Source organism: Colobus angolensis, unplaced genomic scaffold (genome assembly GCF_000951035.1).
Source record: "Colobus angolensis palliatus isolate OR3802 unplaced genomic scaffold, Cang.pa_1.0 Scaffold341, whole genome shotgun sequence".
Lineage (NCBI taxonomy): Eukaryota > Metazoa > Chordata > Mammalia > Primates > Cercopithecidae > Colobus > Colobus angolensis.
The window spans coordinates 447198-468654 of record NW_012116722.1 but is presented as its reverse complement, the minus strand read 5'-3'; the positions used below and the strand labels follow the sequence as shown (position 1 = coordinate 468654).

Below are 21457 nucleotides of genomic sequence, written 5' to 3'. Positions count from 1 at the left end.
TTTTGTTTTTTGTTTTTTTTTTTTGTAGAGATGGGGTTTCTTCATGTTGCCAGGCTGATCTCAAACTTCTGGGCTCAAGTGACCCACCTGCCTCAGCCTCACAAAGCACTGGGATTAGAGCCATGAGCCACTGCACCCGGCCAGAGTATATATTTCAATAAGTTTAGCAAAGAAAATTCTTGGACCTGTTTGCTTTCTTTCAAGATTGTTGTTTGTATTATGCTTGATTTTTCAATTTATGCTCTTCAGCTTCTGACCAGGCAGTGTTTACCAGTCTTGATTTTGGCAATCGTTTAATGCTTAGATAATATTCACTTTATTCTTTAAAACTCAACCTATATTAACTCAGATCTCTTCTCAATCGAGGGGCCTTAGGGAATTGTATTTGGTTTTGTGCTTTAAAACAAAATGAACACATTGTCTTTTTAAGTCATGCCTTTTTAAAAATTCTGGGTGTGTTTTTTTGAAAACTATAAATGGTTATTGATTTCTTTACTTTGATATTTCTTTTTCCAGAGGCCACAATCAGAGAATGGAATTCCTAGGTGACTCCATAATGCAGCTGGTAGCCACAGAGTACTTATTCATTCATTTCCCAGATCATCATGAAGGACACTTAACTGTGAGTTTGTTAAATCACTTCCTCCAATAAGATTGCTGTAAAAGACAGTGAAGATTAGAGGGGTCAAATATATGTCTATGTGATTGATTTCTTACTCTTAGTGACTTTAGCTTATCATATGGCTTTGTTCATTTCATTGTGCAAATTGTATACAAAGGACATACGCAATGAGAGCTCATTTTATACTCCTTTATTTACTGACTGCCTGCTCTGCAAAATATTGAGCTAGGCCTCATGGAAGGAGCAAAGATAAATTGACACCAAGTCTGTTTACAAGGAGCTTAAAAATTATTAGAGATTAAAGCTTAAATAAATAACCACAAAATGAAGACTATACTCTCTATATATCATGTGTTTATACATGTAGATACACATGTATAAACCTGGAACCATAGAAAGCATAAGTTACTATAACTAAATGCAAGGTAGAACATGTTAAATATTATAAAGAAGCCTAGGTAAATTGCTGCACTTGAGCAGTTTAGGAAAATACGAGGTTTCTTCTCTCTGTGGAGTTCAAAGAAGGCTTCATGGGTATAATGATGTTTGAGGCTTTAAAGACGGTTGGGATTTGGCCATTGGGATTTGGTGGGAAGAAATGTCTATGCAAGGGCAGTACACACACTGGGACTGCAGAACAAAAAGGCATGGCATAAAAAAATGAGAAGACTGAGACGCAGTAGGGACTTAGTTTGGTTAGACCATGGCAGAGTTGAAAGGGAGTTAAAGAGACAAGTTTGATTTGTAAACAAAGTGAAATGGTCCCCATGCCTCTTAATTTTGGTTTCATTTTATAAAACTTTCGTGAGCTTTTTTATTTGCTGCGTACTTTTTTTACTTTGTAAAACCAGTCAATAATATCCTGAAATGGCGAACAAAACGTCCAGAAGGAGGTCATGATAATCTCTTAAGGCACAAGGAGTAACCTTTGAGAAGTCTCTTGAGGACTGGACATTGAGAAAGCAAATACTTTATTGGGCAAAGAAAAATATTGGTACACTACAAGATACTTAGTTGCAGTCTGTCTTTATTATGTTGAAGCAGATAACAAGTCTTTCAAACTTTGCATCTCTACGGTTTTTACGTGTGTTCTGCTTTGAATAGAATTGGATTTTATCTTTGTAACTGTGAGCCCTGGAAATAGTTTATGCGAGACATAAATATTGGAACTAGAGAGAATATGGTGACTTGGCTGTTAAGATGTCATTTTTCAGTGGAATTTCTAAGCCTAGCATTCATTCACTCAATGAGTATCTCTTGAGTTCCATCATAAGTGCTGAGGAATCAGCAGTACTCTTTTTTATATTAACAGTTTGATTACCATTTAAAGTTAACTGTTTTTAGGTGGACAAGAAAGAGTTTTTCATGACAGTATTCATAAGAAGATGTGAACATTTTTTAGAAATGAACTGTTGTCTAGTATCTCACTGTTCATTAGAAAAACAATAAATTGCATGTTCAATATCCTCTGACACTTCATACGTGTCAGAGTATCTGGCTGGCCTGAGAAATGGCCAAACCAACTAAATAGTTTGAAGTAGTAATTTGTCTTAGGGCCCTATAAAGGCCACTTTTGAAAATGTTTGCTTTAAATATACACATTTCCTCTGGTATTCCTACAAAATTAACTGTGAACTCTAGGATCTTACAGAGATGGGAAGTTTATTGTTTCCCACCTGCTCACTGCATACATTTCCCCTCCCACCCCACTCCCCTACCCCCAGCATTGAACAGTAAGGAAACCAAAACTCAGAAAGGCATGAGTCCTGCCCATGATCTAGAGAAAGGTAAAACTAGGACTAGATGAGAGACTCTAGTTCTGTGTTCTTTCCAAAATCACGGCAATGCCAGAAGTGTAGTTTTATCCAAAATGAATTTAACAGCCCTGCTGTCTTAATATTAGAAAGTTTTTGACTAGCTTATTAGAATGGTGTGGACAAATGATAAAATTATGTGAAGGCTTTTTGAATTATATTCACAGAATGCTTTGGTAGAAATCAGCAGGACCAGCAGATCTGCGGGCAAGACAAAGAATAAGCTAAACGCAGATTCTAACAGATACCAACTCCCATCAGCATTAACATGGCTGCTCCCTCCTCCTTGAAATACAAGCTTTGTTGGCTTCTGTCATGATGCACTTTCCTGGGTTTCCTCTTACCTCTTTAGCTACTCTTTCTCAGCTTGCTTTGCAGACACATCTTAGTCTCATGGCTAATAAACAGTCCATATCTAAAACACTCACTCTTAGGCCATGTTCTCTTTTTAATCTCTGCTACCAGTCTTTTCAATGTATGTCATCAGTTTCATCTTACTGGCAGATGACTTCTAAACTGGTCTCTTCAATTCTGTCTGCCTTCTGAGTTCCAGCCCTAGCTGCCTTCTCAGTGTCTCAACACATGTAAGACCGAATTTATAGTCTCCTGCCTGGGTCCTCGTCCAGTATTCCCTAATTGAACGGTGGCACCACCCATTCAGTGTTGCATGTCAGAAACCTAGGAGGCATCTTGGATGCCTCTCTCTATCTCCCTTTTCTATATCCCAGTCCATTCACAAGCCCTGACAGTTTTACTCCTCAAGTATTTCTTTAATTTATCCTCTTTCTTATGACCTTTTTTCTGTCACCCACATCCTCCCTACCATCCTTAGTCACCTAGACCACTGCAATTTAATTTCTGCATAACTATCAAAACATCACAAGGGCCAGGTATGGTGGCTTGTGCCTGTAATCCCAGCACTTTGGGAGGCCAACCTGGGAGGATTGCCTGAGCCCAGGAGTTCAAGACCAGCCTGTACAACATAATGAGACTCTATCTCTACAATAAAATAAAAAAACTAGCTTGGTAGAGTGGCATGCATTTGTAGCCCCATTTACTCAGGAGGCTGAAATGGGAGGATCACTTGAGCCCAGGAGCTGTGGTTGCACCACTGCACTCCGGCTGGGCAACACAGCAAGACTCTCCTCTGTCTGTCTGTCTCTCTCTGTGTGTGACACACACACACACACACACACACACACACACACACACACACACAGTGTGATTGATAGAGACCCAGTTGAAAGAAGTGACGTTTATTAAATTGCAAAGGATAGGAATCTGAAGGTTGTGTTCATGCAAAACATAAGGCAGTGCAGCATCTTCCCGTGAGTGGAGGGTGCTCCTGGAGTCCCCAGGTTTCTCCTGGATGTATCCTAATACTTGAAAAGCCTGCCTTCGCTGTTCTTACGGGCATTTTTGAATTCTATCTGAGAGATGGACAGCCTCTCAGGCAGAAATCCTTCAAGAGGCCCAGATCTCAGGCCTTTGTGAAGTCAGTTTTGCAGCTTCCTACCCTGGTCTTCCTATGTCAACTCATGCCCCTGCTCAATCCATTTTACATGCTGCAGTCAAAGGAGTCTCTTCACAACAAATCTACACTGGCCTTTCATCTATAGTGACTACACTGTGACGACACCAGCCATTCATCTTCAGTCCCCTTTGGTTGTTTCTCTTCCTCTCCCCACCTATTAACACTGGAGTGGCCCAGTTCTCAGTCGTCAGACCTCCTCTCTGTCAGCTTCTGCTGATCTCATTCTGTCTGTCTCATGGCTTTGAATACATCTTTACACTACTTCCTAATTTGTGTCTTTGGCCTTTTCTCTTTCCTTTTTCTTGTAAATTTGTTTTAAGTTCTGTGTAGATTCTGACCACTTTTACTGTTATCACCTGGTCTGAGCCACTGTAGTTCAGATTATTAGCCACAACCTCCCAACTGGTTCATCCCCCGGGCCCTAGTCAATTTTCAGCACATCTAGAGGGATCATTTGTAAAGAGAAGCCAGATTACATTCCTCTTCTGCACAAAACCTCCCAAACCTTCCCATCTCAAGGGTAAAAGACAATGTTGTTACAGTCACCTTATATGAACTGGCTCCCTGTTTCTGACTGTTTCGTAGACTGTTAACATTGGCCTCTATGCCAGCTCCTGCAGGACACTAAGCAAGCCCTTGCCCCAGGGCCTTTGCACGTGTATTTTATCTGGCTGCAGTATTGTTCTCCTGGTAGTCTATACAGCCAAATTGCTCACCTCCTTCAGGTCTCTGTTCAGATGTCTTATCAATAAAGCCTTCCTTAACCTACCCTGAATAAATAGACAACCACTTCCCCTTGTCCCTAGCACATCTCCTCAGCCTGGAACCTTTCATCTTTTTCCTCCTTAGCATATAGTATGTAATGTACTTGTTTACTGTCTGTCTTCTCCCATCAGAGTGTAAACTCCGTGAAGGCCAGGATTTTTGTTTGTTTTCTCCATTCCTGCTTCCTGGGTCCCTGGGAAGTACCTGGCATATCAGTGCTCAGCAAGAAAGCTTTGACTGAATGATCATCCTATCCCAGCTTAACTCTCTACAGTTGCTTTTTAGTTTTTTTTTTTGTTTGTTTGTTTTGTTTTTTTTTTTTTTCAGACGGAGTCTTGCTTTGTCACCCAGGCTGGAGTGCAGTGGCGCGACCTCAGCTCACTGCAAGCTCCGCCTCCCAGGTTTACGCCTTTCTCCTGCCTCAGCTTCCCGAGTAGCTGGGACTACAGGCGCCCGCCACCTCACCCGGCTAGTTTTTTGTATTTTTTAGTAGAGACAGGGTTTCACCGGGGTAGCCAGGATGGTCTCGATCTCCTGACCTCGTGATCCCCCTGTTTCGGCCTCCCAAAGTGCTGGGATTATAGGCTTGAGCCACTGCGCCCGGTCACTCTTCAGATAGTTTCTGAAGAACAGGCAAAGCCCTGGGTGGTGTGGCTTTGCCCGCCTGCCCAGCCTCGTACCACAGGCTCTTCTTCCCGCTCTGCACCTCTGTACTGGGCTGCTGTTTGCATTTCTCCAGGCCTTCTCCTGCCAGCAGGCCTTCGTGTATGCTCTTCCTCCCCCTGGAAGCTGTTCTGTTCTAGCCCTTACTCTCATGTGCCTGGTATCTTCTACTGTTCCTTTAGATGTCCTTTCTGGTGTGACTTCTGGATGTGGGGGAAACTTTCCCTGACCATCCTTCCCCACCCTCCACCCCCTCCCCATCAAAATTCTGTGTTGTTTTCCTTCCTGGCCTTTAACTTCACTTTGCATATCCCAGTAGACTAGAAGTTCTTTGAGAGCATGTTTTTGTTCATCCTGGCATATGATAGGCCCTCAGTACATCTTTGCTAAGTAAATAAAAGAGTGACAGTTGTGCAGTCAGCTAAGTCAAGAGGGAAGAGGCAGTGGCACTGGAGGGAAGTGGACTGTTGCTTTATGTATAAGGGAAGAAGAGGACTGACTTATGAGTGTCTAAGGATTAAAATTAATTTAAAATTTGGAGAGGATTACTTATTGCAGTTGGATTGGTGGGGGGATGGCAAATGATTCATTATTGTGATTAAAGAGCACACAGCTACAGTAATTCACATTGGGAGGCATTAATTAGCTTTGAGCCATTCCCTTGCACACTTAAAGGGAATAAGGACAATTGAGCAAATGTAATATGGTTTTCAAGGTTTGAATGCTGATGGGGAAAAACATTCTGTTCTGTAAGTTGGCTATTCAAAAAGGCCTACTCGGGAAGGAGTGTTAGGCTTATCCAATTGTTCTAGGATAATTGAGTCTGCATTGGACTATAGAGGGAAGAAGTTCTGTTTCATATGCTGAAGTTTTTAGTTTTCAGGATGGTGTATGCAGTAGGGTCAAAGTATAAATTGTGAAAACGCCTCAAAGAAAGTATTTACACAGGCCAGGATGCCTGTCATGTAACACTTGGAAATCTTCAGCCATAGGAGTTTTCTCCTCTGTATCATTCTTCTTTTCTTAGCCTTTACTGTGTGCTAAAAATAGTTGCTAATCTCCATGCCTACTGTGTGCAAGGCACTGTACCCAATGGTGGCATGCACTATAGTGGTGATGAACCTACAATTTTTGTTTGTTTTTAATGATTTGGGATAATGGGAAAGACAGCAAGGATTACAGATACAAAGCTCAAGAACCAGTGATCTAATCCTGCCCTGCTGCTTCCACACAGCACTGAGCATAAATCATTCAGACAAACAGGTATTTTATCTAAAAGATCTCATTGAGAAGATAGATTCCACAGCCTCCTGTTTGAGGATTTCTGTCACTGACATAATTTGGCTCTTTGTATCTGACCTGTATTTGCCTGCTAGCATTTATGTACCTTTTCTTTAGTTGTCACGGGAAATGGAGACCATCTGGTGACCACTCTCGGTATAATAGACCTGTGTGGCATATCACTGTCACTTTCAATAGTATATTCTGCTTTCACCCTGTGTTCTTATATTAAAGCCCTCAAAATAATAAATCACAGTCTGCTTATTTTACACTAGGTGGCCCTCTTTGGTAGCTCATCCGCCAACTGTGGTTTTTCTCTTTAGATTCAAGAGTGAAATAGGGAACTTGAAGGAAGATTGTCAATATGTATGTTTTATTTAAACGAATAAATCTCTTTCTTATGAAAGTTTAAAGTAATGATGAAAGACTGCTCTGCTGGGATAATAGAAAACACCCTGGATTCTCAATACCAGAGTTTGAGATCTGGGATATTTACACTGGTCTGTGACATTGCACCAGGAAATCAGCAGTCCTTTTCTCAGGTTTACAGAGAGCTTTAATTATAGCATTCTTAGTCGTTTCTGGTGATTTCAAATTAAACTTGGTCTTTTTGGAAGTATTTTTTTAAAAGTTGTTAAGGACAGATCAGCACCTGGTAAAATGGGGAATTTTGAGGACAGTGAGTGGACAGGACAGGTATCGAAAACATTTTACATTGAAAACAAATTCAGAGGAATTCTTGGAATTTTCTAGAAACTTTTCCCCATAACTGAAGAGCAAACATGTTTTGTCTAATTGTGATGATGCTGTTGTGGATAACACAGCAACAGCTAACATTTCTGTTGTGTTTATCATGTGCCAGTCATTGTAGTTAGATTATATGTCATTCACTCTAATTCTCAAAACAACCCTGAGAGCTAGGCACTACATTCTCCATTTTATAGATGAGGAAACTGAGGCTCAGAGAGATTTAATAACTTAGGGTCACTTAGCTAGGAAGTGCTAGAGCCACAGTTTGAACCCAGGTAACTTGGTGCGAAATCTTTCGCTTTTTGCTATCTCTAATGCAAGGCATTGTTTGCAAAATAGTCTGATAACTGTTTTCTGCTCAATTGGGTGCTTAAGGTTTATTTTCTAGATTTCCACTAAAATATATAGATATTTCCTCTTTGTAAAATAGTAATTTATAATGTCACCATCTACAGGCTTTTCAACTTCATGTCTTGCCCCTATTTAAATCCTTCTGCCAAAATAATCTTTGTAAAATATAAAAAAGTTACCTCACAACTGCCCCCATTTGATACCTTTTGGGATTCCTCTTCCCCTACAGGAAAGCTCAGGCTTCTTTACATCACCTGCCAGCCTCACTGCATCAGCTCTCCTCACCTGGCTCTGATTTCCCCTGCAGGTCCACCCAGCAGTCACCTTGCTGTGTAATGGCCCCTTGCATTTGCCATAGCTGCTCTCTCTTCCTTGGAAACCCTTTCCCACCCTTCTCTCAACTGGGTGACTCAGTCTTTTTCAGTTCTGATTCTGTGTTCATTGGAATCCACCTACATGAATCTTTTCAAAAGTTAGATCTCCAGAAATGTTGATTCGTTGGTTCTTGAAAGAAGCCTGGGCACCAGCTTCTCAGAAGCACCTTATGATTCTGGTGTTACAGCCAGGAAAATGAAGCCCTGAAATGCTTTTACTCAAATGTCAGCCCTCCTCCAGGAGGCCTCCCTGGAAGGCTGAGGTCTAGAGGAGCACCTGTGTATACCTGCAGTCTCTGTGCTGGCACTGCGGCCACCACAGTGCATTGCAACAGCCGGTCTGCGTGTGACTTCTGAGGAGGGTGTCAGTTCCTGAGGGCAGCAGCAGCACGTTGCTCCTCTCAGGATCTTCAGCTGTCAGCACAGGGCCTGGCATGTAATTGGCCTGCACCACTGGTGCACTGAACTGCTGTAACCTCAGGTTTTCTTTCTTGCTGATCCCCCTGGGTCGTGTTCTTTGGCAAATAACATGATTCATTATGAAGTAGAGTTCAGCAAAGGACAAGGATGAAAGTTGTCATTTAGAGAACTGCCATTCAGACTTTCTTGTCTAGGTAAAGAGCAAGGTCTTCTCTCTTTTCAACTCATTTTCTAAATTTAAACTGACGATGAGAATATGGATGATGTATAGCTTCCTTCTCCCCCACTGACTTTTGGTTCAGCCTCTGGGTTTTTGGCAAAAACTTACAGATCTCACTTATTATTGGCCACCCTTCTGCTTTAAGACCTGTCAGGGCTTATCTGAAATAAAACTGGAAGCATTTCTGATTCCATCCTCACTGCTTTCCTCCTTCCCCATCAGTACAGCACTGAGTGAGGGGCCCTGACACTGGAAGGTGGCAGCTGGGGCCTGGCAGCCAGTGATGTGTCATAATTTGTGTGTGCTCATGTGTGTGTCGGGCTTGTTGTATCTGAGGCATGAACATTCCATGTACATGGCTTAAAGCGTTTTCCTCCCATACTGACAGCATGTATTCGGAGAGGACCCACCTTATTCAGCATAGCCTTGTTCCCACAGTAGCCATCCTATTCCCCCACAGCCTCTACTTTAGGAAAGCTCCCCATCCCCATTTGAAATCCAAACCAAAAAAGATATATCACTTTCAGCTCAATTATTCCATAATTACAAGATATTAGGCTAGTGGGCTCCTTACTGGTTGGGTCTTCTATTAATGTTACATGCTAGCCTTTTCATTTTCAGCTCCTCTGTGGATGTTAATTTCAGTGAAACTCTATATTGAAGAAAAGATGGGGCTAAGGGGGAGATAGGAGGAGGAAACAAAGCAGAGACAGGCAAAGAATAATAGTCTGAAATTCAACAGCAAGCATGGCTTATGAAGATCAAGTTATATTTCTGCTTCATGAATCATTGTCAGACAAATTAAGAACATATTGTTTCTTATTTATCTATTGTCAAGGATTCACTATCAGACACTGAGGATAAATCTTGATTTTCATAAGCTCTGTTGACACCATGGAGCCACAGAGCATATAAAACTTGCATCTAATAAAGAAAGTGCGACATGGAACAGCAGGGAGTGGAATACCAGCACAACTCACAGCTGCGTCCTGCTCCTCGTCCCTGTTTTCAGGAATGTTTCTTAGCAGGAAGTTTTTTAATAGACCAAGAATTTGTTATATGTATTCTAAGAAAAGTTGTAGTTGTAGATGCATTATTCTCCCAAATCTTAGAGATCAGGGATGATTATGTTCCATTTTTGTTTGGTGAGTTCCTATCTTTGTATGTACTTACTTGCTCCCAGCTGTCCTCCTCTCCTCTTCCCTCGTGAGTGGTTAATGAGTGTTAAATGCCTAAACCATACTTGTTTTGTGGACACTTCTATAATGGATTTGTTGCATAATTTTCATGCAGCGTATAGTGTTACTAGTTGGATAATTCTTGGAGGACTCTTAGCTGTCTGATGAAATTCCTAGTAGAAATTTTTGTTTTGAATTCCTAAAGTTGAAATATGAAAATTATATTTTAATTTGATTAGAGACAAAGGATACCAGTATGGGCCGGGTGCAGTGGCTCACGCCTGTAAATCCCAACAATTTAGAAGGTCAAGGTGGGTGGATCACTTGAACTCTGGAGTTGGAGACCAGCCTAGGCAACATGGTGAAACCCTGTCTCTACAAAAAAATACAAAAATTAGCTGGGCATGATGGCAGACGCCTATAGTACAGCTACTCAGGAGGCTGAGGTGGGAGGATAGCTTGAGTCCAGAAGGTGGAGGTTGCCGTGGGCCAAGCTGGAGCACCACTGCACTCCAGCCTAGGCAACAGAGCAAGAGCCTGTCTCAAAAAAAAAAAAGGATTATCAGTATGAAAAACTGAGACTCAAGCTAGATACCATAAATCTTTAAAATTAATAATAAAAGTAAAAATGTAAATAATTTAAATCTTTTCATAATATTTACTTAAACCTCACTTACGTCCTATAATATCAAAATTAGCATCAGTGCCATGAAACTTGAAGCTTATTTTAGACTTTTAAAAAAGAATCCTTTAAAACTAATGTACAGTGACAGAAAGCAGGCCGAGTTTGCCTGATCAGGGGTTGGGAAGGATTCACTGCATGGAGATGCTGGGAATTTGTTTGGAGTGATAAAAATGTACATGTTTCTCAAAACTCATCTAACTGTACACTGAAAATGGGTGCATTTTATTGAATGTAAGTTATACTTTAATAAAATTGATTTTTAGAACTCTTAATGCTTCCTGATTTAGTAGCATTAAACTTATTAGAAGCTATGACCTTAAGTCATACTATACATCCCTGCCCCCCGCACAACCCCGCCCCACTGCTCCTAAAGAAGTAAATGAGCCATTTATGTTAGTAAGGTAAAAATCCAGGATAGCAGAGTGGAGCACGTTACTAAGGAGAAGGTAGACGGGCATGGAGCATATCACCGTCATCTGGGTGATGGTTGAAGACCTAGACCTCACTTATTTTGGTGTCCCCGTCAGTGAGATCCTCTCAGGCTGGTTGGGTCCAACCCAGGAATAAGAGAGGTCAGAAATGAAATGTGTTCTCAATGTACCCCTATTCCTTTTGGGCAGTTGTTGCGAAGCTCTTTGGTGAATAATAGAACTCAGGCTAAGGTAGCGGAGGAGCTGGGCATGCAGGAGTACGCCATAACCAACGACAAGACCAAGAGGCCCGTGGCCCTTCGCACCAAGACCTTGGCGGACCTTTTGGAATGTGAGTGTCACACACTTTTCTCTCAACCTTCAGGTTCAGAGTTTAAGTCCAAGTAACCGTATTTGTCCTCCTTCTCATAATTATTATGTTCTGGCTAAAGAAACCTTTTTTGCTATTTTAATTTTTATTTATGCTTTTTACCAAAGCTTTTCTGAAGGAAAATAATTTGAAACTAAGACATGTGAATAATGAATTTTATGTTCAATCTATGCTCAGTGGTACCCCCAACACATACCCCTCCATCCTAACACTCAGCTACCACATCCCTTTGTGTGAAACAGTAATAGGATATGAAGATGAGTTGTTGTGAATCAGAGCCTTTTTGCCACCCAGCAGCCTTCATATAGGGGCACAGAAGAAAGAAGGGTAATTTATTCACTAAATACTAAAACTATTATCCATTGTTTTGAATGAGTGCAAAGCTCTGCGGACAAATGTCATCTTTTGCAGTTTCTGATATGGTCTGGTAGCATTGTAAATAATCCTATTATAGTTAATGAAAGGATTATACACATAGTTGTATTGTTTGTATTACTTCAAAATAAGTGGGCCATTCACTGAGCCGTAGAACTTTCTTTCTTTTTTAATGTTATAGTATTTTTGACAATTGGAATTATATTCAAGTATCAAAGTCTACCATGCAAAACCAGCTTATTTACAAAGTGCAAAGGCATTCTGACTAAGGAACTTAAAAGAACTTTTTTCAATGAAAGAAAAGTAATTTAAAGATGAAAATCACATAAAAATTAAATTGAGAGATCATTCTTACTTTTTTTTCTTTTTTAGCTCAATGAAAGCTATTTTTATTCCTTCTTTTGAAAATGCACCATTTGTTTGCTTTGTTGAGGTACCTTTAAATGAAGTCATCCTAGGGGGTCACCATTTATTCATGCAAAATTTGACATATTGTTGTCATTAAGATCAGTGTTAAGTTTTTCTCTTTTTGGGCAGATTCAATCTATAAATTATCCCATTTCTGCTCATGAAATTTAACAGAATCCTTATAAAACAGGGGATCTCAGGATTGGTGTTGACAGTGACCAGACCCAAGAATGTGCATATTCTGGCATCATATCTAATCTTCAAGTAGTATTTTGACTTATTTGATGTGAACAGGGTTGGGTGCTCAGATAGCATGTTTTCCCTGATATACAGCGGCATTCTGTGTACCTTTTAGACTAACTATTCATTTAGCCCTTAGCTAAATGCAGTTTGGTCTTTGTACTCTATGATTTGCATCTTACATATCTCTTGCTGCTTCTGATATTAATGATAAAAAGTGGGGAAAGATGAAATGGTAACGCTAAAAAACAAAGAGGGCCTGGAAGTTGAAACTGTTACTAAAATTTTGCTTAAAAGTCTAGGTCTCTTACTCTTTCTGATAAATGGCAGTGATTGTGGTTTATTTTAAAGTATCCTTTTTTCCCCAGCATTTATTGCAGCGCTGTACATTGATAAGGATTTGGAATATGTTCATACTTTCATGAATGTCTGCTTCTTTCCACGATTGAAAGTAAGCTCATATAAAGTTTGAATTAGTGGTCTGCTTTATGTTTGGTGATTCCAGAACCCGTTACTAATGAGTTTTTGGGGACTTCCACAGGAGTTCATTTTGAATCAGGATTGGAATGACCCCAAATCCCAGCTTCAGCAGTGTTGCTTGACACTTAGAACAGAAGGAAAAGAGCCAGACATTCCTCTGTACAAGTAAGTACTTGCTGCCTGCAGGCCATTGGTTGGATCCAGCATGCCTAGAATTGACTTTCCATGTGCCTTGAAGAACCAGTCATTGAGGGGTGATCATGACAGGAGCCCAGGATTGAGACTTCTTGACTGTCAGTGTGACTTTGGGCCCCACAGGGAAACTCGCTGGGGCTCTCAGTCTTAGCTGTAATAAGTGGGTCCCACTCCATTATCCCTGTGCTCTCTCCCATTCCTAAAAATCTCTGTAACTACTGCCTGGGAGGGAGACAAACTAAGATTATGAGATCGAAAAGAAAATTTGGATTCAGTGATTTTTATCTACATTTGTGTATTTGTCTTCTTGCTTGTAACTTCTGCCGGGCTGTGCCTCCAGATGAGAAGATCATGTATGATTATTTGTATCAATATTTGGGTGCCTCTCTGCACTTTCCCTGAACCCCTATTAGCTTCAACTTGGAACTTTTCTTCTCAGAATATGTATCAAAAGCCATCACGTACTTTGAATATCTTTATCCTTTGAGTGGTAGCCAAAAGTCATTAAAAACGAATGTAAGTAAGTAGTGGGTCACTACACCACTTAATACCTGTTTTGATGAAAACAGGAGGTTCAGCTCTGAAGTAGAGTATCTTGCGACACACATAGGTTGATTAAGAAGATGCTTTCAAAGTGGAATTACAAAATGAAAGGATTATTGAAATAGGTGGGTTGCATCTCAAGGTATTGTCTGGGTATGTGATTTTAAGGATGTTGAAAGATTATTTCAAAACTGTTTCACCCCGGGTGGTTGCATACACAGTTGCAAGCACACACATCTGTGTGTGTGTTCTGTATGGAGTAAAAGCTCCCCTTTGGACTTTCTCAAATTTCAGAATACACAAGGAAAAACATTAGACTGGCAGTTGGGAATTTTCAATCTTTTCACATGTTTTTATTTAACAGTCACAACACTTTATAGGCCTTTTTGCTAAAGAAAAACGAAGGCCAGGAGAAGAGGTTGAGTCACCCCACAGCAAGCTACTATAAATTACGCCAAGAAGCTGTCACTGCTAAACAATGTTTCCTTTATTTATTGGGGGAAAAAAGCCCCAAATGTTTAGAAATAGCACTTTATTATGTGCCTGATAAGCATAATGAATATCCAAACTGTATTCTATGAAAGGCTCATAGCATTTCCTCATCTGAGTGATAATTAAGGTTCAATAAATAAAATGAGGATGCTAAACTTCCCACAGCACAGGCATGATCACTGTAATAAGTACTACCTTCAAGAAGCGACTCGTGCATTCATCCCATGGAGCGTATGAACACAAAGGAAATTGCTATGCTCCCTTCTTATAAATCCCCCAAATGAAAGTACAAGATGAGTTTGCTCTTTTTATCAAGATCATGGGGTTGTTTTACATTTTTTTTTTTTTTTAAAGATTACTATGTTTATTCCATTATCTTTGTTGGCTACTTTTAATTTCCCTTTTCCATGAAGTTATCAGTTTTACTGCATTTGAAATCTGCACCATGTCATTAAAATACAAGAGTACCTGGAGCTTTGTTTTTTTGGCGATTGTGTTGTGTACTTGGCATTAAAGCATACCTTTGAAGTGATCTCAGATGTTTCAGAAATTAAATACATTTTCTGATCTTTTAGATAAGATACCAGACATTAGAAAGAATCCATAAAGGATGTGAAAGCAATTAGATGTGGCTTGAAGTGTATTACCCCAATATTTATTGTTTTAGGCTGTGATTAGCACTGAAAAGCAATAGACTGGAGCTCTTTTCGTGATAAAAGTTTGTGAATATGCACACTTAGAAACTCTTTAAAAATATTTTATACTTCACTGTTAGCCTTTGGATGTTATTACTTTGGGAATAAATATTAAAATGCAATGCAGAATTTTTAAGAATTTCTATTTCAAATGCTCTCGATATTTGTCAGGTTAGCAAATCAAAAACTTACGCTTTTTACCTTTTTGCCATTTTCACATTTCCTATTATTTTACTTTCCTCTGTCTAGGCAGTAAGTACATGGTTTTCCTCATAGTTCATAGTAACCATGACAAATAACACTTTACCATAATAAATGTTCTTTCTTTTCCCTTTCAGGACTCTGCAGACAGTGGGCCCATCCCATGCCCGAACCTACACTGTGGCTGTTTATTTCAAGGGAGAAAGAATAGGCTGTGGGAAAGGACCAAGGTATGAGAAGAAAATACCTGGAATTGCTTTTAGTGAACATCCTGTGTGTCTCATTCCCTAGCTGGTATCTCATCTGTCTTTTTCAACTCAGAGAAGAAAATGTTCAAGAGTAGTAGCAAAGTGAATTCCAGGGATTAATGTCCCCACATTAGTTGTCTCAAAGCCAAGCCCTGAATCAGCCCTGGACAATGGGAATACCATTGTGTAAGGGGCTTTAGCTACCTTGAGAAAACCACATTACCTGGTAAGAAGGCCTGCCTAGTTTTAGTTACCCAGCAGAGTGCACTTTGATGCAAGCTGTGCATGTAAGATGTGTCATGTTGCACATGACACAGCCATTAGACTTTTTTTTGGAGATAAGAGTCTCACTTTGTTGCCCAGTCTGGGGTGCAGTGGCATGATCTCTATTCGCTGCAACCTTTGCTTGTGCCTCGGACACCCGAGAAGCTAGGATTACAGGCACATGCCACCACGCCCGCTCATGTTTGTATTTTTAGTAGAGATGGTTTCGCCATATTGGCCAAACTGGTCTCGAATTCCTGACCTCAAGTGGTCCCCCCTCCCAGCCTCAGCCTCCTAAAGTGTTGGGATTTTAGGTATGAGCCACCGTGCCCAGCTCTGTTAGACATTTGATTTACTACTACTCACCTGAGCTATGTAGAAATCTTTAGGTGAAAAGAATTATGTATATTATCACCTTTCTTTGAACCCTCCAGTCTATATCCTAAACTGAGAAATGATCTGAAACCTGTCTATATATTTTTTTTATTCTTTTCCTCTTTAAACTTTACAGTGAGGGTATTCAAACTTAAGTATGAAATACTTCAGACCTAATATAAATGGAAGGCATTTTATTGCAGTATTAAAGTGTGGAGTGAATAACTTAAGGAGGCTTTGTGCAAATCAACGACATTTCTGCATGCTCTTGTGTATATTCCTATCTGTGCAATTCAGTGTGTGACAGTGGAAGTAATCAGAGGAGATTTTATGCACCAAACGTGAAAATCAGCCTGAAAAATTTGTAACCATACGTTGCATCTTTGGGAAAAAAAAAAAATCTTGAAATTAAAGTGTATCTTACTTTTATTTTATGTAATAGTATTCAGCAAGCGGAAATGGGAGCAGCAATGGATGCCCTTGAAAAATGTGAGCCTATTTCTTTTTCTATAATTATGTTCATCATGTAATGAGTGTTTTATGGAAAGAAAATGAGGAGGGAGAAAAATGGTAAGTACTGATAAAATGTGATCTTGTTTTCTTCATAATTATTATTCACAGAGAATATAGTAGAATGTGAGACATTCTAAAATGGGCTTATATTTAAAAATAAAAGTATTCCTGAGTGCTTTTTGATTTGCATTTTCCTTTTTTGCTTAGAGTCCTAATCTCAGCATGGGTGACCTGTGTGAATAACCTGCTGTGTTTTCTCTCTTTTTTTTTTTTTCGAGATGGACTTTTGCTCTTGTTGCCCAGGCTGGAGTGCAGTGGCACAATCTCGGCTCACTGCAACCTCTGCCTCCCGGGTTCAGGTGATTCTCCTGCCTCAGCCTCTCCAGTAGCTGGGATTACAGGTGCCTCCCACCACCCCCAGCTAATTTTTTTGTTTTTTTAGTAGAGACGGGGTTTCACCATATTGGCCAGGCTGGTCTCGAACTCCTAACCTCAGATGATCCGCCCACCTCTGCCTCCCAAGGTGCCGGGATTACAGGCGTGTGCCACCGCGCCTGGTCTGTGTTTTCTTTCATGCATTTCTCTATTCTCTAAAATCTTGTAACAGAAAAGTATACCTATGAAGGTTTTTTTCTTTTTCGTTTTTGGCCATTGTTTTATTAAATGAGCTGTTATTACATACTTCTCTATACCTTTTTTTGCTCAATAATGTATCATGAGCAGTCCTGCAGATTATAGAAAACAGCTCCAATTCATTCTTAGTGGCTGCATAATATTTCCTGCTAGAGGAGTGCTATATTTTATTCAGCCTTTTTATTACTGGTGGACACTTTTTTTTTTAAATCATCATTACCAATAAATGTTATATACTGGTGCTTTTTAGTTCTGTGGAATAGGTTCCCAGGAGTGGGATGCGTGGGTTGAAGAAACTTCAATTACATGATTGACCTTGTAGGAAATTGCATAGTCTTTTGTAAACGGAAGGCTTAAGTGCGAGGGATTTTTCTTCTGAGGTCTATTGTGCTGCACAGCAGAACCTGTGGGCACAACATGACAGTGCAATTCTATTATGCTTCAAGTACCCCGCCAAATGAGGTAGCAGACAGCACAGTGCGGGAAGCTAAAAGTGAAGAGGCCCAGAATCCTCAGGCATGGGAGAGATTCCAGGAAAGGCAAGCAGGCTAAGAGCCAAGTGGAAATCAGCAGACAAAGGTTCCTGTTCGGGGGCAGGGAGGTTAGTGGGAACAGAAGCTGGTACTGCCAGGGTCCAGCATCCATGGATTCTTCACAGAGTTTTAAGTTGGCTATTAGGAACTTCATCCATTGTACATATAAGTTTGCAGTCAGAGTGAAATAAAAGTGAGATTCCATTTTTTGTTTGTTTTCGACTATAAAACAGTACTGGAGAGATCACCTGTTCTGAGACAGGCCTGCATACTGATAGGAATGAGTTGTTTAAACTACTGGAAAGCAATTTGGCAGTATGTAGCAGGTCCTTAAAGGAGTTCATACCCTTGGTAGGCCAAGGAAAGGATCACTTGAGGCCAAGAGTTAGAGACCAGCCTGGAATATAGTGAGTCCCTGTCCTTACAAAAAATTTAAAAAAATAAAACAACCCAAAAAACATTAGCCAGGCTTGGTGGCATGCACCTGTAGTGCCAGCTACTTGGAAGGCTGAGGCCAGAGGATCACTTGAGCCCAGGAGTTCGTGACTACAGTGAGCTATGATCATGCCATTGCACTCCAGCCTGGGCAACTGAGTGAGACCCTGTCTCTTCCCCTCCTCTCCAAAAAAGTTTGTACCATGAGAATCATGACAACTTGATTTATAATAGCAGGAAAAAAAATCAAACTACGTGTTTAAGAGTAGGAAAATATTTAATAAATTGTGGTATATCCCGGGATTAGGAAACATTTTCTGTAAAGGGCTGGATAGTAAGCATTTTAGACTTCCCAGACCATACAGTCTCTGTCGCAGTTCTTCAACTCTGCCATTGTAGCCCACTGGCCTGGACAGTATGCAAACTAATGAGTGTGTCTATTTAATGGGTGTGTCTGTCTACCAATAAAACTTTATTTATAAAAACAGATGGATAGCTGTATTTGGCCTGTGGGTAGGAGTTTACCAACCCTTGCTATATCCAAATGTTGTATCCATTAGTGGTTTTAAAAACTAATGATATGAGAAAATGCTTATACTAGAATAAGTGAAAAAAGCATATTACATACCTATACTGTACTTTCCAAAAGAGTAGATAGGGAAATGATTTTAAATGTTCAAGTGTCTAGATATTTGTGTGTGTGTGCGTGTGTATGTACACACGCACACACACACATTTACATTGCATATATATGTAGTATAGCTTCATAGGAAAAAGGCCATAAGGATATATTTAAAAAGTTTTATCAATAGTTAAATCTGAGTTGTGTTTTTCAAATGCAAATTTGATTTTACAGTAGAATTTACTGGGGATTATTACATACTTCTGTACTATTGAGGAAACAGAGTTCATTTTGTAGAGACTTGCTTTACAGCTAACTCAGTGGGATTTATTTTTTAAAAAGTAGTTATATTTGAAACCTACATAAGGAATAAATTTGATCAGTTCAGGAATAGGATTTTATTACTGTTTTATTTCCAAAATACAGATGTCATGTTCCTCTTTTGTTTAAAATCAATCTCTGGGCCAGGTGTGGTGGCTCATGCCTGTAATCCCAGCACTTTGGGAGGCTGAGGCAGGAGGATCACTTGAGGCCAGGAGTTTGAGACCAGCCTGGCCAACATGGTGAAACCCCGTCTCTACTAAAAATACAAAAATTAGCTGGGTGTGGTGGCGCATACCTGTAATCCCAGCTACTTGGGAGGCTGAGGCAGAGAATCACTTGAATCTGGGAGGCGGAGGCTGCAGTGAGCCGAGATTGCACCACTGCACTCCAGCCAGGGCGTCAGAGTGAGTTTCCATCTCTAAATAAATACATTAATTAATTAATTCAATCAATCTCTCTCAGACATATCAGGTCTTTGCTGATTCCCCACCTGTCTTTCAGATGCTTTTCCTACTACCCTGTCCTTTCTTCAACCTACTGCGAGGATGGTACACTGTACAATTTAGGGATAGTGTAATATAATAGGGAAAAAAGAATTTAGGATATATTATACAGTCATCTGTCCTTATCCTTGGGAGATGCTTGACCCCAGTGGATGCCTAAAACCGCAGATAAAACTGAACATTATATACGCTGTATTTTTTCCCTACACGTGCAAAATTTAATTGAAAGATGAAATGTAATTTATAAATTAGATACAGAAAGAGATTAACAATAAATAAAATTGAACAGTAACAACATACTGTAATAAAGGTTGTGTGAATGTACTCTTGATTGTATGCTGTGTCTGCTGTCTCTGTTTCTCAGAATATCTTATTTTACGTTACTCACCTGTTTTCAGCCCATGGTCGACCACGGGTAAATGAAACCATGGAGAGCGGGGTCACTGATGAGGGGCCTGCTGTATATGTAGATCCACTTCATTAGGCATCATCCTTAAAGGAAATAAATGAACTTGCCCCCAAGCATGCCATGCTCTCCTACATCTTGGATTCTTCATGTGTTTGAAACATGAAGTTATATGTCCGCTTTGACCCAATAAGTTTTCTACTTGAGTTACTTTTGCAGATACAGTTTTGGGCCTGTCATTGTAAGCTTAAAAGTTAATGATCAGACATAATGACTTAGAATGTGGCCTCTTTTTGTCCACCTGATCTTTCTTTGTTCTTTTCTGAAACTTTAATTCTTGGTAAATAATGGTGTCATAATGTCATTCGAAGTTTTTAGTTTGAGCTTTTCAAAAACTGACTCCATTTTACTGTATCCTTTCATTTCTCCCTGAAAGTCACCTGTTGCTAGGAGAGTGATGCTAAAGCACCTGCTTAGTAACATTCCCAAGCCACATGTCTGTGTTTTGACATTTCTGTATGTTCGGTGCCTGTTATACCCAAGTTCACATCAGATATTGAAATTTACAATCGGGGTGCTCATCCAGACTTCTGATGTGTTTTTGAGTGATGAAAGAATAAGGGAAGAAAACAATTTTCTATCTTGTACCTTACAAAATATAATTATACACATTTCATATTCATGTATATTTGTATGTGTGTATGTTTAGTTGCATCACTCTTTGCACTATTGGCTATCCTTTATTAAATATAAAATATATTTCCTTGTGTCAGATAATTTTCCCCAGATGGCCCATCAGAAGCGGTTCATTGAACGGAAGTACAGACAAGAGTTAAAAGAAATGAGGTGGGAAAGAGAGCATCAAGAGAGAGAGCCAGATGAGACTGAAGACATCAAGAAATAAAGGAGGGCATGCAAGTGTGGAGTATTTACTTGCTCAGTAGTGCGACTGTTGTCTGTTGAGACCTAGCCTAGTTTTCCTACGGACAATGAATGAAGTGTGCTCATTGAAATAAAATACAAGTCAAATTGCTATTGTTTTAATGATCTGTTTTTAGCTGGATGGTCTTTATTACAAAGGATTAGATTTCTCTTCTATTTAATGGAAAACTTGACTTTGGTGAGTGTGCATTACTTCCTTTTGTTTTGCTCTTTAAATAATAAAATTCAAGAAGCATATTCTATGTGGAATAGATCCTGTTTTTCCACCTCTGTCCCAGATTGTGACCCTAGACTTTCAATTGACAAGTAAAAAATTGACTTTACTAGACATTTTGACTATGCTCTAGTAACATCTATACTTTTTCAAATCTCTGGATTTTTAAGTAGATTGTTCAGCTTTCATCTGGTGGCTGTTGTATCAAGTTCTCAGCTGCAAATATTGAACTTACCTCTCTCTAAGCAGTGAGTGTTTTGTAGAAGGAATCCGTTTAACAATTAATTGGCTAATGGGAGAAGAGGAAAGACTGATATTCAAGTCACATAGATTCTCTGAATCATTAGAATAGGAGAGA

General features: G+C 39.8%; 1 protein-coding gene across 1 annotated transcript in view; it reads left to right on the top strand.

The window, feature by feature from the left end:
• DROSHA (drosha, ribonuclease type III) overlaps window positions 1-21127 on the top strand; it is a 136616-nt gene extending 115489 nt beyond the window's left edge. Inside the window, 7 exon segments of the mRNA XM_011952548.1 lie at window positions 517-622; window positions 11278-11419; window positions 12850-12932; window positions 13023-13126; window positions 15225-15317; window positions 16417-16463; window positions 20717-21127. Coding sequence (XP_011807938.1) covers window positions 517-622; window positions 11278-11419; window positions 12850-12932; window positions 13023-13126; window positions 15225-15317; window positions 16417-16463; window positions 20717-20847 — 706 coding nt within the window. The 3' untranslated portion in view covers window positions 20848-21127.
• The last annotated feature ends 330 nt before the right edge of the window (window positions 21128-21457 follow it).